General features: G+C 48.4%; 1 protein-coding gene across 1 annotated transcript; it reads left to right on the forward strand.

The window, feature by feature from the left end:
* Positions 1-4,220: 4,220 nt before the first annotated feature.
* On the forward strand, positions 4,221-7,226 carry IER2 (immediate early response 2). The gene has a single exon (XM_080991492.1). It carries the CDS (start codon positions 4,731-4,733, stop codon positions 5,493-5,495), a length of 765 nt encoding a protein of 254 aa, XP_080847618.1. The 5' UTR covers positions 4,221-4,730; the 3' UTR covers positions 5,496-7,226.
* Positions 7,227-17,793: the final 10,567 nt, after the last annotated feature.

Below are 17,793 nucleotides of genomic sequence, written 5' to 3' on the forward strand. Positions count from 1 at the left end.
GAAGAAAGGTCGCCTGCGGAGACTCGGGCGTGATGCAAGAGTAAGGGAAAACGTGCCAGCTTGTAATACAAGACCAGCTAAAGATAGTCATTGCTGGCTTCCCTAGGATGTGGGGCCCGATCTGACGCGTATTTTACTAATAAGTAAATTCCGCTGCGTTCATCGGAACTTGCCTCTTGATTAAAGTGTGTATAGGATCGCGATTTTACATCTACCGGTGTCTACTCAGAAGCAAGTCCCGCTGAGTTCAATGGAATTTACTCCCAAGTACGTATGTATGTGTGTAGGACCCTTAGCCATAGTGGATCGTGTACAGATCAATGCGGAGGTTTGGAATATGCTTGGGGATGGGAGCTGGGCGCGCGTGAAGACAATGCGGCGAGGCTGTGGAGGGAACAACGCAGAGCACGTGCAAACGGGTTGCATGCGACCCAGCAAAGATGGTTGTGCATGGACGGACGGCGTGTTGAGTTTATGAGAAGAAGGTAATACATTTAGATCACGGGGGAGTTCAGTGATAAGAATTTACAGACCTACGGCCGTGTATGTGCGAAAAAGAAAACGTACCCAGGCAATATTTGATTTTAATACAAGCAGTATTTGTTTCTAATGAGGGAGTCTGTGCCTTTAGGTTACATTGCTATGGCAGGCTTTAGTGGCTTGTGTGCAACTTGTGTATCTAGAGTGCCGTGTTACATCACGTCGCGGCAGTGTGTAAACAGAAGGGGGAGGGGCAAGCGCAGAGCCCTTCTTTGGACAGGCTCCCGGAAACTCAATGGAGTCTCTCGTCTGGTTGCCCATTTATGGACACAGGAAGCAGTGCTGCTACGAGCGTAAGCATATTTTACAACGTTGGTAAACGCAGCCTTGGCTCCGCCCCTGTCGTCATGGTCCAATAATACATGCAAGGAAGCGGTAAGCAGAGAGGCTGGGGTGACCTAAATAGAAGGAGGAGCCTGTTGAGCGAAGGAAGCCCTGGAGAGAAAACCGACGGGGATCCAGGAGAGAGTCCTCGCTCAGTCACCATAGTGATCGGGTTGATCTGGTAAAAATGCGAACTGGCCTCTCTGATTCTGTCACGAATGAGTAAAAGATTTGCTTTTAAAGTGAAAGCCTCTGATACGTGTGCGTGAACGTGACTTAGTAAACGGTGATGCGTGCAAAAAGAGCGCAACATAACCTCTCAGTAGCGTGTGCGCGCACGGCTAGTAACAAAGCCTGGTGAGTATAAGGGAAAATAAGGAGAGCGAGACCCACTGATAGCAAGACCCACTGACCATAGCTTGGAATCCTCTTCCTAGTCGAATAGCCGTGGTGGCGACAGCACAATTTATTGTTTCAGCAATTCTGGCAGAGGAGGGAGGCAGCAGATAACAATTCCAGTGACACAAGCTGACAAGGAAGAGAGAAAGAAGCTCCCTCCCCCACACTCTGCTACTTACTGTGGTTGTTGTTCCCAGGGAAGGGACACATGACTAGGACTCAGTATTTCCCCCGGTTGAGCAATGAGAGCTGTAAAGCAGGAAAAACTACAGTACCTGCCTGCACCATCTCTCCCACTCATGCTCCTGCAAGATACTTGCTGGTCAATGGTGGGAACTGCTACTGTCCCAGCAGCAAGCCTGAATTCTTAATATGTTTTGTGTGCAAAACGTCTTGAACATGAAAGCATTATGTGTCAAAGTGTACAAGAATTCTTGCATGCCCAGCCATGCCAATAAAGAATCATCAAGTGTAAAGTGTGTCCTACAGTTGTCAGGCTCTGTTGTCAAGCTGCAGAAGGGATTCTGCCTGCAGAGTTTGGCCTCTGCCTATCTGGGCTATACGTGCTCTTGACAGAGAACAGGAAGAATGGAGCTGACCTTTTTATGCTTTCGGCTTGTTAAAACGGATGTGAAAAAATTGTCATTCCAAGTAGTGAATCAGCTCCTTGAAGACAAAGCTGAAAGCTATGTGCAGTCAGTGCTTACTAATCTGACAACTTCAGCTAAATCTACATGATGGGGCAAGAGCTTGAGCTTTCAGAAAGTGTATCTTGCTCACCATTTACTTACACCTGCAGTGCCTGTTAAATAGTTTTTGTACTGCTTTGGTTTTGAAGTTCCAGAGGTCTTTTACAATGACTTCCTCACCATATTCTGTTGAGAGTTCAGCAGTCCCATAGCCTTACTCGGCTTTTGATGAAATATGAGGATTGCAAGCATCAACTTGCAACCACAGTACAGTTGAAGATTTTGTGGTTGATTTAGCTAATGAGGCAATTTTGAATAGTTCAGCAAATCAAATTAAAACGATTCATACATATATCTGATTGTATTTGCATTAGAAGTAATTCTGCATAAAAATAAAACAGATTTGCTACAGAATGTGAGTCCTTAACCGTACTGTAATGAGCTTCCAAATCTAAGAAATAATTGTCTGGTGATTGTGGTTTGTCAAAGCAAAAATAGGTCAGAGTTCACCTTTCCCCTGGGTATGGCCCAAGTAGAGTAGAACGAGAATGGCATGCTTTGGGAGTCCAGAGAGGGAACCCAGGGAAGCAAAAAATTAAGAGAATTGCTACCAGGAATTCCCCCAGGACATCAACTGACACAATTAAGGCACTTTCATTCTGAACATGCTTACGTAGAAGTATGTTCTGTTGAAATCAGTGCAAATTAAATGCACATACAATGTTTAGGTATCACTTATGAATACTCTGAATTTAGAAAGGCAAAATCAACAGCACATTATGGCCAATTCAGGTTTTTAGTTAATTATGAATGTGGGAAATGCAGTAAGCCATTTAAGGCTACAGTCTTCTGCACTCAGGAGCAAGTTCTGTTAAAATCAGTAGGGATTCCTTGTAAACGATCATGGATGGAACATGTGTCACTTATGGAAAACAGCTGAAGTGGGAAACCATGCTTACTCATTTCCTAGAGCTGTTTCACACACACATCTTTATTACTTGATTATAAAAACAAGCAATGGATGGATTGCGTGTGTGAATGAGCCATCAGAGATCTAACCCAGTAGCTAATAAGGCATGTAATTTCAAATGCAAGGCTTTTCAATAAAGTCAGATATTTAATTCATCAAAAGTATAGCATGGGACAATCCTGAGATCTACATGTATGTGTGAATCTGGCCTTAGTGAATAGGAAATGGGGAGTGGATCAATAGCCTCCCTCCAAGTCTAATGAAGATATGCAAAAACTTTTGGTTAAGATTAGTCAGGACAGAGCCGATATATGTCTTCTAGTCGCTGCTTGCAGCATTGCCTGGCTGATGCTTTCAGAACCATGGAAATAGAGATTCTGCTGCAGGCAGAAATAAACAGTATTGGCCTGATTGGACATTCACTGAGCATTTTCTGCAACACTCCTAACTGCACACACTGAGCACCTCTTGAAGGTGCCATATTTCACAGAGAGATTTTGTGCACTCGTTATTTCATGGCAGGCCCACGTATGCAACCCATTAAAGCAGGACCTGCGGTCCTCCCAAGGTGGTTGGGTTGCAACTTTCATCATCACTAGCCGTGCTGACTGAGGCTGATGGGAGCCCAGCAAAGGCATCCAGAGAGCCATGGCTTCCCCACCAGGGAAGACATTCCACTACCTGTGGTGAAGACGGTCTCTTCCCCACCATGTGCAGAAGCCCACCAGATTTGGAGCTGCACCTTGCTTCAACACTCTTCCGCCACATCTGGTGTCAGTAGTTTCAGGACAGGCTGCGCTCTGCCTGCTTCCTAGTCCTTCAGCATCTTGCTGCTTGAGGCTGACACCTCACAATCCTCCAAAGGGCAGAGCCATCCCTGTCCCCTACCCCTGCCTTAAAGGTAAGTTCACCAACTTGATACCGTATTTGGGCCATGATGGCTTCTGCATGCATGAATGGGCCAGTGTAACACAACTTTCCTATGGCCCTTCATTTGCCATTCATCAATCGTATTCTAGTGAAGGGAAACCGAGTGATGATGCCCATGCATTGCCCCATTCCGACCGTACTCTTAACTCCCAGCTGTAAACGTGCATGGAAACCCGCCCCATAATTCCCAGCTGTAAACGTGCATGGAAACCAGCCCCGTTGATTTCGGTCGAACCCAAACCCATGAAACGTGCTTCCAGTGAAGCCAACACCTCTACACTTAAGTAAATGATCTAAGGAATCTGCAGCCACAGGTCGTGCATGCTCCTTAGTTCTTCCCAGGGGACGAGCTTTGCGTGGGCAGTTGTGCAGCGCACTTATCAGAGGCAGCCCAAGTTCCAGGCTCCTCTTTTGTTGGCGGCGGCAGCAGGAGCAGCCCCTTTCAAGTCCTGTCCCCGCTGGCTGCCTGGCTGGCTGGAGGGGGGCCGGGCCCTTTGCTCTTCCCTCCTCCCTTCCCCCACTGCCTGACATTTCCGCCTCCCCCTCCCCCTGCTGGGGAGGGCGGCCAGTGGCGCGCTGCGAAAGGCCGGATGCGGCTCTCGAAGTGGGCGGAGGAGGCCCAGGCGCTGAGATCACCGGCGGTATAAAAAGAAGCGCGCTGGGCGCGGCCTCCTTCAGTCGGGGCGGACGTCACGAGAAAGGCTTCTTCCGAAGGCTGCGCTTCGCAAAGCAAAGCAAAACAAACACCAATTAAGACCCGGGGGCACGCGTCACTTTCGCCTTTTAAGGAGAAAGCGCCAGAGGTCTCCCTCCCGGCTCCTCACAGCCCCCGAACAAGCCGAAGAGACCCGAACCGCGGCGAAGCCGGCTCCGCCATCATGGAAGTGCAGAAGGAAGCGCAGCGCATTATGACCATGTCGGTGTGGAAAATGTACCACTCGCGGATGCAGCGCGGCGGCCTGCGTCTCCACCGCAGCCTGCAGTTGTCGCTGGTGATGCGCAACGCCCGGGACCTCTACCTCTCGGCCAAGCTGGAGGAAGAGGACGAGATGGCCGCGGGCGGAGGGAGCGAGGAGGACTTTGCCGGGCGCCCGGAGCCGCAGCTGGACCTGCAGGGCGAGGCGCCCGCCCCTCAACATCTGGAGGCGCCTCCGGCGACCCCCTTCCCCCAAGCCCTGCCCGAGCCGGGGCCTCTCCCCGCCGTACAGCCATCGGAGGCGCCGCCGCCTGCTCTGCCTTGCGCCACTCTTGATCCGGAGCCCATGGAGACCCAGGAGGAGCTCGACGGCAGCTCGCCCGCGCCGCCCGCGCCTCCGCCGGCGTGGAGCCGAGGCGCCCCCGGGCCTCAGGCGGGCGCCGCCAAGCCTAGCCGCAAGCGCCGCAGCAGCAGCTTGGGCAAGATCGGTGCCGCCGAAGCCGGCCTGGTGCCCAGCAAGAAAGCCAAGCTGGTGGAAGAGGAAGGCGAGCGGCAGCCGCAGCGCCAGGAGGGGCCATTCCCGAGCTTAGCCAGGGTCCTCCAGGACCGCTTCTCCGGCTTAATCCTCCAGCCTCCGCCGGCCAAAGGCGCCGACGAGCCCAAGGCGAGCTGCAGGCAAGGGGACGGCGTGCTGAGCATAATGGTGAGAGCCGTGGTGGCCTTCTAAAGCGCCCCCGCCAGGGACTCGTAGCTGGAAACCTCGCTCTCTGCGGAGAAGCGGAACCTGCTGAAGCCCCTCTCTCGGCGGAGGAGCTGAGCACCACCTCCCGCTCCCGGCCCGCCGGCCCCCTCTCCTTGGTGGCGGGGCCTGGGCGGCGAGGAAGACGCGCCGCGGGAGGCTGGTGAAGGACTGGGGGCGGGCGGCGGGGAGCGCTGGTGGGTTCCCTCCTCCCATTTTCTCCCCCTCCGGGTTTAGGCGAGAGACGCTCTGGTGGCTGTGAAAGACGACGAGACAAAAGGCTGCGGGCAGCGCGGCGAAGGAGGACGCCCCACCTCGGCCAGTAAACCCGGGACGCGGCTGCGGTGCGCTATGCGCCGGACTGGACGCAGCGGCGGCGTGGCGGGACACGATACTTTGGGGGGGCGGCGGCGGGCAGCGGACTCTAGGAAAACGGGAGAGGCTCGCAGCCCGTCGGGCCTTCGGAAACCGGATTCGGGCGGAAAGCAAGCGCGATGGGTGCTGGGTGCACTTTTTTTTGGTGCTAGTCGATAACAATGACGTGTTCATTCTGCCGTTCCTTAACTAAAGTTAATTGCCAGATCTGAGTTTATGTTTCTGTCTCCTCTCCCCCCCCCACCCTTTTTTCCCCTCAACGGGACTGGAAAGGTCTGAAGGTTTGTTAGGCAGCTCCCCTGAAGGGTTAAAAAGAGTCATGCTGAGAATTGTCGAAGAAAAGCAGCTTTTGTCAGTCCCGCTCCTGTCTGCCCAGTATTCTTTTCCTCAGGGCCATCCCTTTTTTTCTTACCTAGTAATTAAGAACGATGAAGTGGCCTGTTTCTTTGTGCCAGAGAAGATCTCCGAACCAGATTAGTCTTGCCAAAGTGTGTGTGCTGAGCAGGAACAGAAGGAGGGGAGGGGAAAAAACCCAACCAGTCATACTAGTTATGACACATCTCTCATATGACTAGCATTTGCATTACACTGGGTCCACGACTGCAGGGGATTTCCTGCTTCTGTTGCCTTGGCTGTGTGTGTGTGTGTGTGGTTGTTGTGGTTTTTGTTTTTTAAGGTGTGGGTGGAGCCCTGAATGTCTGGAGGGTGGGGGAGAGGAAGACAAGTGGTTTTTCTTCCCCTAAAGATGTCATCTTAAAAGCTCGCTGGCGGTTTTCCTAGATGACTGAAGCTGTTTATGCACTGAACAGTAATGAGGGGTACTGTTTTACATCCACAAACATTTTTCTCTTTCCACTCCATATGCAGCTTGGATATTTTTCACCCAAATCAGGAGAATGGGGGCAACGAAACCTGTATTCTTTAAATGGGTGTGTTCTGCAGTGTCTTGTCTCTAAAAAAACAAACAAAAAAACAGTATATCAAGTCAATTTATGAGATTTCTTGACACCGTTTTTGCCTTTGTTCATGATTTTTTCCTCCACTCTCTTCTCTCAAATGTATGAAACAGTTGCTGTTGTGCTGGATTTATCTGTTGTGTCATCTCAGTGCTTCAAAAGTGTTAGTTTGATTCAAGCTTTAGGGTTGGGAGGAGAACAGTAAGAATGTCTTCCGAAACTGGTTTTCAAAATGGGCAGTAGAATGGTCACTGTCAAGGTACTTTGTAATGCTAATTGTATGTAATCTGAATTTGCCTCAAAGAGGGCAAAATACAAGTTTATTTGGTTTTATCCTCATGGTGTTAATATTTTTGGTCACTGAAATAAAGGCCATCTGTTTTTTTTACTTCTGTGGTGTTCCGTTCTTAATTTAAAAAAAAACCAACCATTTGTGAACTTCATTGAGAATTCTCTCTTGGTGGAGAGGATATGGGAGGGGAGGAGAATGTTCAAGCAGCTACTCAAACCTACCTCCAAATGTATGAGGCCTCCTGCTACATTAAACTAGTCAAGGTACAAAATAAGGAACTAGAGAAAAGAAACAAGGGGAACAGCAAAGTTAGTGACAGGGCAGGCAACCTTTAGTTCCTTAACCAACTGCACATTTGAAGAGCCAAACTTCCAAGCATGTGGGCTCCTGCAAATCTGAACTATTCAGTGTTGAGATATGGAGTAAACAAACTCTCCAAAGCTCTGCCCCCAGCCTTCTATGAATTAGTGTGCTGGACCCTTGGGGCATCCAGAACTTGCTGTTGATTATGTAGCTGTTTCTAATGGTGGGTGGAATGGGGTGAGAAGGGGTTGTCAACAAGATTAGCCTTGATTGTTTGGGTAGCAGTCCAGTCCCGATGGGGTCGTAGATGTTTGGGATCACTTTTCAAATCTCACCATGCTGGGTAGCATGGGTCAAGCAAGTCGAGTTGCATAACAACAATGCTTGGTTTCAGGATGGATGTGAGAGCATGGGAAACTTATATTTAGAGCTCCAGTAACAGCTTGTAAACTTGTTTATGATGGAACTAAAATAGCCTTTCCATAAACATGGGCCACTAGCCAGCGGATAGGGCTGGCAGGCAGGAGCTTAGATGCAAGTATGCTTTGCAAAACATTAACAGTAGCAGTATCTCGAGGTAATCCCCTAAAAGGGAGCAACTTATGCTTGTCTGCAGTCCCTGATCATGTAATGGAAACCTTGTCATAAGAACTTGTTTGCACAATACAGGTTTGCCAGATTAGACCCCATGGATGTTGAGAAACATTGCAAATCACCAAGGAAGGTTGTGTGTAGTCCCTTTCAACTGAAATATAAAACAGGACAGATGTATACATTCTAATTTGGTGAGGGATGCCCTCGTTTAATAACCCTCAGCAAAGTGGCGATAAGTCTTTGTTTCATTCCCTGTGATTTTTGTATTTTCAAATACAGCCACAAGACATTTGAAACAAGGGGGTGGTTGATGACTGAAGGAATGAAATATATGTTGGGAGAATGGGTGTAATCAAGAATGTAAGTGTGCCTCCTAAATAATTCACACACTCTGGGATGTGTGCTTCAGGGAAAAGTCTAGGATTTAGCATCGGTAGTTAAAAAGCTAAGGGTAATGCACCAAGGATTTATTAAGTACTTTCTTCAGAACCCCTCCGGTTTCAGTGGATGCTTCCTGAGACAGCTGAGCAAGCAGGTGGGGCGAGATCAATGGGGAAGAGCCCCCAGGGGTTAAAGGAACACTGCCGTGATTCAAGGCTCAGGAATTTACTCCTTGTAATCTGAGCTGCTGCCAGTTTAGAGGCCGTAACCTGGTAATTTTCCCTTCTACAACAATGCTGATTGCCTGCCCCAGTGCTTTTATAAGATTTAATTCCTCCTCGACTGGTGTAAAGTGCTTTGAGTTACCTGGAATAGGAATGACTGACACCAGTTAGCCACTTTTGTTTGCTTTCACTGCAAAGAGTAGGATTATGTCTTGCTGGACACATGAGAATCCTTAGGCTAAACTATGGTTGTAAACCTGCGTGTGAGCTGTGCTGCATCGGAATTACAGGTCAGGACTTGCATGAGCCTCTTGATAAAAACATTTCCCTGCGCATAGAAAACTTATGTTAATGAGAACTAGGCCTCAAGTTCAGCCCAGCCCTAAATTTTCCCACAAAAACCCACTCCACCCAGTCTCGTGAGTCAGCTGGAAAGCCAGTCTCTGCTGGAGGAGCTCTGTCTCTCTGGAAAATACACTAGTGGCTTGGCCTGATAGGATGGGTATGTTGTTGTGACCTCCTTTCCTATGACAGCGGAGTATTTTGTACAGACAGAACCAAAGATGTTGGCTCAGTCTGGGGAGCTCTGCTTAGATCTTGGGCATAATCTTTGCCCTTCCATAGCGTAGTTGGTGTGCCTCACAGCACAGCCAAGGAGGTCTGACTAGAGTTAGAAGGCACACCCATGTGCCCCAAGGCCTTAACTGCTCCTGTTACTTTTCAGTCAAAGGGGTTTTGTGTTATCTCTTTAATTCACAGCAACAATATATAAAAGAGAATTGGGGGGGTATTTAAACAAGTTAGGGCAAGATAATTTCTAGAAGTAAGGCTGGGGTTTGGAGTCAAGACTCGCCACACATTCTTCGTTGAACAAATGTGTGTGTATTTGGAGAGAGGAGGCAGTTCTGTCTCTTTTTGAGTCAGGAAAGAAGCAAATGATAGGCATCTGTTTTCAAAATACCAATTAACTGGCATTTTGTAGAAGTTTGAGCCTCACAGAAATCTGAAGTGGCCTTTTTCATCCTGTGATACTTAAAAAATTCTGTAACATCTTCATCAGTGTAACTTAAGTGCTAAACGTTTCAAGATAAGACCAGTATATGGAAGAATATGTTAAAACCTGTGCATTTGAACTAGTACTTAACAATAAGGAGAGTCCTGTAGAACATGAACACATAAAATCCACTTTCACTAACCACATGGGAGCTGAATAAAGCATGTTGCCTATTTAGTGCATCTGATTTATCAGTTAATCTATGGCAGAGATAGACTTCCCAATATTTATAGCACAGGCTGTGACAGAATAAATTTAATTAGGAACCATTCCCCCAAGTGATCCTTGTTAGCAACTTCAAGGCATAAGGGGAGAATGGCTATGAACTTCCTTGCCCAAGGCAAGGATCAGGCTTGCTTCGTGCTACATGGTGGACCTTGTTCTGCCAGACTGCTGAATAAGTTGCAAGCCGTTTCATGCTGGCTATAAATGATGCAAGGCTTTCCATGCAATGCCTTCTAGTCTACCTCCTTGTGTGTTCTGGAAATCCATTTCCTCCTGGCATGGAGGAATATATTTTTTTTAAGCACTTGGAGGAAATATACACCATTTAATCTTATCACACTGTGTTCTGGTGAGGGCTATTTTTTTAATTTTTAAAAAAGTAATCAGTGTTCCCTTTGCAGCCCAGGAGGCCACTGAAAACAATGGAGAATTTTCCCAGCTGTAGTTCCCAGTGTCCCTAGTAATACATGCAACAAAGTGTTGCCATGCATATAAGGATCTCAGGTAGGAGGGATGAGGTAAGAGTCTGCTCAGTATCTTGAAAATCTGCTCTGACTCACAGCAGCTCACAGGCTACAATATGCCTCTGCATAAGGCTGCTGCTTATATGTGGAAGCAAAAGGACAGTGAAAACATCCCACAGCTTTGGGTTCCTTCTGACATGTCATTTGTTATGCAACATAGTTATTTAGCATATGCTCTGCAAGGTTTCTCCCACGTCAAATGAAGTGCAAGGCACCTGGACAACTAAAACCCTCAGTTTTCTTCCCCCTGTTTGCAACATTATACCAGACTTGTACCAGCTGAAGATGTGTGTGAATTCCAATGTTTCCACAATCTTCCTCCCCTGCCCCCCTCCCTTAAGCTTTCTAGCTGTGTGGGAAACCCTCAGAGAGCCCAGGCGATTCTGCATTGCACCTAGGGGCCCTGTCACGCCATTGCCTGTGCAAGACACTCCCCCTGTGAAAAGACAGAAGGGTCTTTGATAACGCCCCAAGCACATCTCCAGCAGAACAAAGGCAGCATAGCTAATGGCTCCCACTCACACAGTGTGACTCTCTGCCAGGAATCTGAACTCCCTCCACCCCCTAAAGGCACAGGCTGAAGGACAGAGAGGGAGGAGGAGGGGAGGAAAACGCATCTAAGCCAGGATATGGGGGCTGCAGAGCAAAGGAGGCCTGGCACACCAAATGCAGTGCAGTTAGGTCGATTTCCTGTGCATCAGCTACCCCTGGAGACAGGATACCAAAGCGGATGGCCTGTTCCGCCTTACCATGAGCTGGGCTGTATCCGGCACCTGCTAAAGTTCCTGTGTTCTCACGGGGAGAGGGGAGGAAGAGGGGAGGGGAGGGGAGAGCACCAGAGGGAAGGGGTTTGCACCTTCAGCCTGATGAGGTCCTTGGCTGGGTGACCGCAGCTGCTTTCTCTGCCAGCTATTTGCTGCCACATGACAAAATATTTCAGTTCGTACGGAAATTCAGCTTTCTCTCTTCTGGTTTCACCAAATTTTGCTTTGTCTCATTTAGTGAGAGGCAGGAAGAGAAATAGTTTCCAGCTCTGCTACAGTCACAATACATGTGCTACCTATCACAGGGCAAAATACTAGAGCATCAAGGAGGATTATAGTAACTCATTCAGAGGAGATGTTTGCATGCCCAGTCTCCCAAACTGTAAGCACTGCTATCTGCATACCCTTTTAAAGTGATACTGCCCAAGATACTTGGGTTATATTCCTGGCTTGTTCAAGCCAAGAAAGTGGCTTGTTCAGGTTACAAAGCTGGTGATTAAGACCAGCTTCCAGGCCCCTGGCAGCAACTACTCACCCACACTTTCTGTGGCTGCAGACAGAAACCAGGAGTTATCCCTTAATTGCCTTCACACACATCCACCTGCTTGTACTGTGAGATCTGCTTCCGAGGCTCTATTTCTGCCACCCCTTGTGGGAGCAATTAGGCTGGTGGCCACAAGGGACAGGGCCTTCTTGGCAGTGGCCCCATGATAAGCCAGGTCCCATCACTGCAAGCCTTTATGTTTCCACATGTCTAAGGAGGAGTCTAATTGGGCTGTTGTAACATTGTTGTGATTTTCTTTTGTTTTTGTGATTTTTACTGGGTAGAGTGTTACAATGTTGTTGCCGGTTACTGTTTCTAATGGCGTTGTTGTTGTACATTTTACATTTATTAAGAATTACATGCTGTTGACATAATGTTGGGAGCTGCCACAGGAGGGTTCTTTGCTAAAATGGTGGCTTGTAAGCTTTTTAAATAAATAACTCCCTCCTCCCCAACTACTCTGATCAATGGATCCCTGTCAAAACAAGCTCTCCGTTCCAGTTCATTACTCCTGCCTGCCAATATTTTCAATTACTTCCTTCTGCCCAGAACCCCATCTCCCATCTATCCTCAGCTACGGCTCAGTCCTTGCTCTTTGTGATACACCAGCCAATCTGAATGGAAGGTTAAGTCTGAAAAGCATACAGCCCTCCGGAGTTGCTCAAGGTTTTCATTCAGAGTTGTTTTTCTCTGCCCAGCTTCCCTTGACCTGAGTGAGTGCACCCTTGCTATGCTTCTCATGATCTGCCACATTGCTGCGGCAGTCTGGGATCCCACAATTACTACACTCCTCAGCATGTGGAATTACTATGGGATATTATCCTGGGCAGGGAAGCAGCCAGACAACCTCATTAAATTGCTCCAACCCGGGCAATTATGGGCCACACCTCGGAATAATTAGCACCCCTGGGAAACTGCTTTGTAGGCAGGCTGCATAAGCAAACAGCTAGAGCAGGTTATGCTACAAGCTCGGACTCTTTGAACGTTTACCATGTGCCCTTGGAGCTGGGTGAGAGAACCAGCCCTTATTGGAACAGAAACGGTCTGCCAACTGTTTTCTAAATTGAAAAGCAGGAATTATGTCTCCAGTGCTCAGGGGTGTACCTGGGGGTTGGCGGAACTGGCCCCTGCCAGGGGTGCAGGTCTGGAGTAGGGGCAAAAATCACCTATCAGACCATATATGTGTCTCACAGCAAAATCAAACAAGGGAGAAGCTTCCCATCCACCCTGCACTGTGGCACAAAGGCGTGTGGACTTATTTGCCCTTTCTCCTAACTTTGCCTTCGCTCTGGATGTTTTGAGTACTGTACTTAGATCATGTAAAATGAAGTAATTTCCAATGTGGCTATTGTAGTACAGTGATTTTTTTTCCCCCTGTAGGGGGGCAGGGCTCCAATATGGCTCCCTGCCAAGGGGACAAGGGATCCTAGGTATGCCTCTGCCAGCACTGAAGGGAAGCCCACATAGTTAGATAGGGAAATGAAGCACAGATTTCTTCTGGTTCTGCTTTTCAGAATAGAACAGGATTGTCAGTTCTATCAATCAGGCAAATTGGGATCCCAACCCTGAGCAGCTTGTCATTTTATCCCACGGTGAAAGAAGTGAGGAGAGGGATGTGTTTCATGGGGAGACAAGAATTGCGGGCAAGAAATAGAAGTAGCAGGCCATGACGGTCCTGTTATAAAATACCTATAAATATCTATAAAGATATTTCAGTCTTTGACAAGCTATGTACATGCTGGCTGGGAGCCACTGAGGTGAATGGAATTGTGTGGGAGAGAGCTGTATGTACTTTGAAACTATGCAGGGTGGTGAAGAGACTGTAATTCCTCCTGCCCAGATATGACTCTCTGTTGAGTATCCTGCAGTTCCCACCGATTGCATCTCTAGAGTGTAGCCAGGGCGGAGAGTGGTGATTGGACTGAGCCTCTCCTTCCACCTTGGGTAATACCTTTGCTGCTGCAAGGCTACCGAGACCATCTCTCTTCTTGCAGCTCCACCTTCTCCTTCCCACACTGGCTGCACATGCAAAAGTGCTGGCGGCGCAAGCTTAGGGAGGTGGCATTGGGAATATACTGATTGTTCTTTGCCCTCGCCCTAGCAGGGCGGCACTTGCAGAGTTCAGGCCTGGGCACACTGCCAGTTGGGTTCAAACAACAATCTGGCTGGGAAAAGCCTGGACTGAGTGGTTGTAAGGGTGGTGAAACTTTGGAAGCAAAGCGGAACTTCTCAGTCAAAGACCCATAAAAGGCCGAATGCTGTGATCTGTATTTGGTTTGCCACTGCTCAGTCTTCCTCTGGGCATTTCCAAAGTTCCATCTCCTTCCAGTTTTCATTCATCATAATAAGGCCTTGTGGCTTTAGAAGCAGAAAGCCAGCAGGCAGACTTTCCTCCTTTCTCTGGAATGACCCCAAACTAATCTTGCTTCTCAGAAATTGCATCCTGTAGACAAGCTCAGTTTCACAACTGGCCGCCAGCTGCTACTTTTATCCAAAAAGTTCATACAAAGCAGCTTCTTCTACTTCCAAAACACAAGACTTAGGGAGTTTTACATTTGGGACAAGGATATGGGAGTCCTCAAACACCTGCAGCACAAGTGAAAAGCCTTTTTGCCATAAGTGCGCAAACCATTTTATGGCTTGCACTTGTGTCAGTGAGGTATTGGACATGTAGTTTTGTGTGTGTATTGAAAATACTAACATGGCTTTTAAAAAAGAGAGAGAGAGAGAAAATTGTATGCATATGTGATGTGGTAATTAATGTGCCTTAATATATGTATTTGTGTGCAGTGCAGAAGTGTCCACTAATGACCACTTGGCCAAATTTCTTTCCCACTGCCTGACCACTCAGATGCAAAGCAAGAGATAAAAGAGGAGCATGATGAGAGTTGCAGCTGTCACAAGCTTCACTGACAGGCCACTTTAGGGGATGGAGCCTGGGGTTCTGGGCCTGCCAATCCTATTCCATTCTGAAGTGGCCGTCTAACAAAATCGAGTTGCTGACCAGAGGTATAGGGAGAAAGAGTACATGCACACTGGTGCTAATAGTGTGTCTGAAGGAGGAGCAAATTGTTGCACGCCACCCCAGTCTCTGAGTGGTGCAAGATTCTAGGGTACCCAGGGCTTGGTTTTCTTTGGAATGAGGGACAGTGGAGATTGTCGTGTCTTTATGTTGTGTGGTTTATTCACACATCTATACAACCCGAGCCTACGATGGAGGGGTTCACAGCATTAACATCCCAAGAGGATCTTGCTTCTCTCATCTCCACAGACTTAGATTCCAGCAGAAATCAGGCATAGCTCTGTCTCCCAGCTGCTCAGCCAGGCAACTTCTAGCTCACATAACTCAAGACCTAACTCTGGCTTTGTCTTTGTAACTACCAGCGAGTTGAGGGAGGGGAACCCACCCATGTGTCTTCTAGCACAGAGCCACTTCTTTTGTTACCTTAAAGGTAAGGTGTTGTTACCTTACTTATAAGTTCATTACCTTACTGAGAAGCTAACTTGGGTATTTCAGAAATGGAATCTGTACTGGATCCAACAATTAGAAGTGGGGTCAGGCCAGATTAGAGGCAGATTTAGGGGAGCACTGGGCGCAGAACCTTGGGGGGCACCGTTGAGGACGCAGCAACTATGATTTAGAGTGAAGCACAAGAGGCAGAGAGGTGCTAATTTTTGACGCCACCCAGGGTGCCACTGAAATATGAGAACCCAAAGTCTGCCACTGGTCAGGCATATAGCCCCCCCCTAACTCATAACACTCTGTAATGCAAGTGTAGTTAAGGTCTTTGTATGAAATAATGGATTTTAGGAATAATAATAATAATAATAATTTTATTATTTATACCCAGTCCATCTGGCTGGGTTTCCCCAGCCACTCTGGGCAGCTTAAAGGTAAAGGGACCCCTGACCATTAGGTCCAGTCATGACCGACTCTGGGGTTGCGGCACTCATCTCACTTTACTGGCCGAGGGAGCCAGCGCACAGCTTCCGGGTCATGTGGCCAGCATGACTAAGCCGCTTCTGGCGAACCAGAGCAGCGCATGGAAACGCCGTTTACCTTCCTGCCGGAGCGGTACCTATTTATCTACTTGCACTTGGACATGCTTTCGAACTGCTAGGTTGGCAGGAGCAGGAACCGAGCAACAGGAGCTCACCCCGTCGGGGGTATTCGAACCACCAACCTTTTGATCAGCAAGTCCTAGGCTCTGTGGTTTAACCTACAGCACCACCCACGTCCCTCTTGGGCAGCTTATAACATATCTGAAAACATAATAAAAACACCAGTCCTTAAAAACCTCCCTCAATAGGGCTTCCTACAGATGTCTTCTAAAACGTAAGTTTAGGTATCTGTTGTACTAAGTATGTAAACAGAAACAGTGTTTTGTACTTTAGTGTAAATCAGTAATGCTGGCACTGCCCATTCTGGTGGCGGCAGACATGAAGAGGAAGCAGCATTGATAGGGTGAGGCTGCCTTCCTTCCTTCCTTCTTTCCCCAAAGCAGTAGCTCCCCACCCCCCTCCAACAGCCACTTCCCTTTTTCTTCCTGTGCAGCCAACATCGCCCATCCCTGGCGCTTGCCCTCTGCTGTCTGTTAGGAAGTCAGGGGTACAGGCGGGGAGGTGTCAATCAAACAAATGGGTGCCTCTTGCTCATAGCACTTTTTTCTGCTTCTTAACTACCATACAGCTGCTGTGTATGGTCACTATGCTGATCTTGCCTATATTCAAGTTTTTTACACATAATTGTCACAGTCTTCTTGTTTTAACTATAGGACAGAATACAGTATAGGAAGCAGCCTCGTATCAAATCCATGTAGGTCCACACCAGAGCTTTCCAAACTTTTCATGTTGTTGACACACTTTTTAGACATCCATTATTTTGCAACACATTAATTCAATTTTACTAGCAAAGCAGAGGTTAAATGAACCCCTTTGCAGCCTGAGGAGGAGCGTGAAGAGTGTTCGTGTGACATACCTACACACTGCGGCCGACACACTAATGTGTCTGTCACGACAGAGTTTGGAAAACTCTGGTCTGCACACATTGACTGGCAGTGTCTCTTCATGGTTTAACACAATAATTTTTAATAGCCCTACCTGGAGTGAACCTGGGACCGTTTGCATACAAAGCACACAGTCATTCAGACACTAATATCGCAACTGGGCGCTGGTTATCTTTCCTTGCTACACCCAAACACGCACTCCACCAGTGTTTCCTGGTGGTTAGCTCAGTTCCAGAGTGCTGTAGGGGAGGACACTAGGTTTACTGCATGCAGGGCAAAGGTCTCTCCACACGTAAGCTGTTCATCAAACAAGCTTCACTGCTCTGAGTAAGATAAAATAAATAGCCCCGTTCTTTTGAAAAACAACTCAGGAGTATTCTTCAGTAGTTCCATGAACTGGATACTCTCCCTTCGTTTTGGGGAAAACAACCACGTCTTTATTTGAACCAAGGCTGGGCACTGGAACATGTGGGCTCGGCTCTCTTAAATCTGGTTTTTTCTGTCAAGGTTGCAGCCTACGAACGTGAGAAACAACCTATTAAGGGCAGGGTCTTTAACAATGCGAAGAGGGAGCCTCCTTCACTACGAAGCAACCACAGCCCAGCCATGTGGAGCTAAGGAGCCGAGCTTCCAAGTCAGGCATCAGACGTCCTGGGGGTGCCTTAAATACCAGCATCAGGGCCCCGTTTAAACAAGACGCCAGGCAGGCAAGGATCTATCTCGCACACGCGGAGCCGCCTTCAAAGGCCGCTGCGGCGCAATGTTTGCACGCCATAGCAACGCCTTCCTGGCCTGCGGGTCTGCGGCGTCCCGGCAGCGCCCGCACAGGCGCGTGCAAAGTCGCCCCCTGTTCCTCTCGCGGGCCTGGCGTCACGTGTGAACGGCGGCCTGGATCCAGGTGTTCGGCTCCCCGCCCTTGCAGGGAAGTCTCGGGAGCGCGGGAAATGTAGGTCAGGGCGGAGGGATACGCTGCCTCTGGCCGGCCTCCCTAAGCCTCCTGGGTGGCGTGTGCGATTAAGAGGACTAGCTGGAGCCTGCGCCTGC

This window comes from Podarcis pityusensis (assembly GCF_964106645.2).
Source record: "Podarcis pityusensis genome assembly, chromosome: 2".
In the NCBI taxonomy this organism is placed as follows: Eukaryota; Metazoa; Chordata; class Lepidosauria; order Squamata; family Lacertidae; genus Podarcis; species Podarcis pityusensis.

What these genes read in the sequence shown, in the direction of transcription:
- IER2 (XM_080991492.1), top strand. Translation starts at nt 4,731, where the DNA reads ATGGAAGTGCAGAAGGAAGCGCAGCGCATTATGACCATGTCGGTGTGG.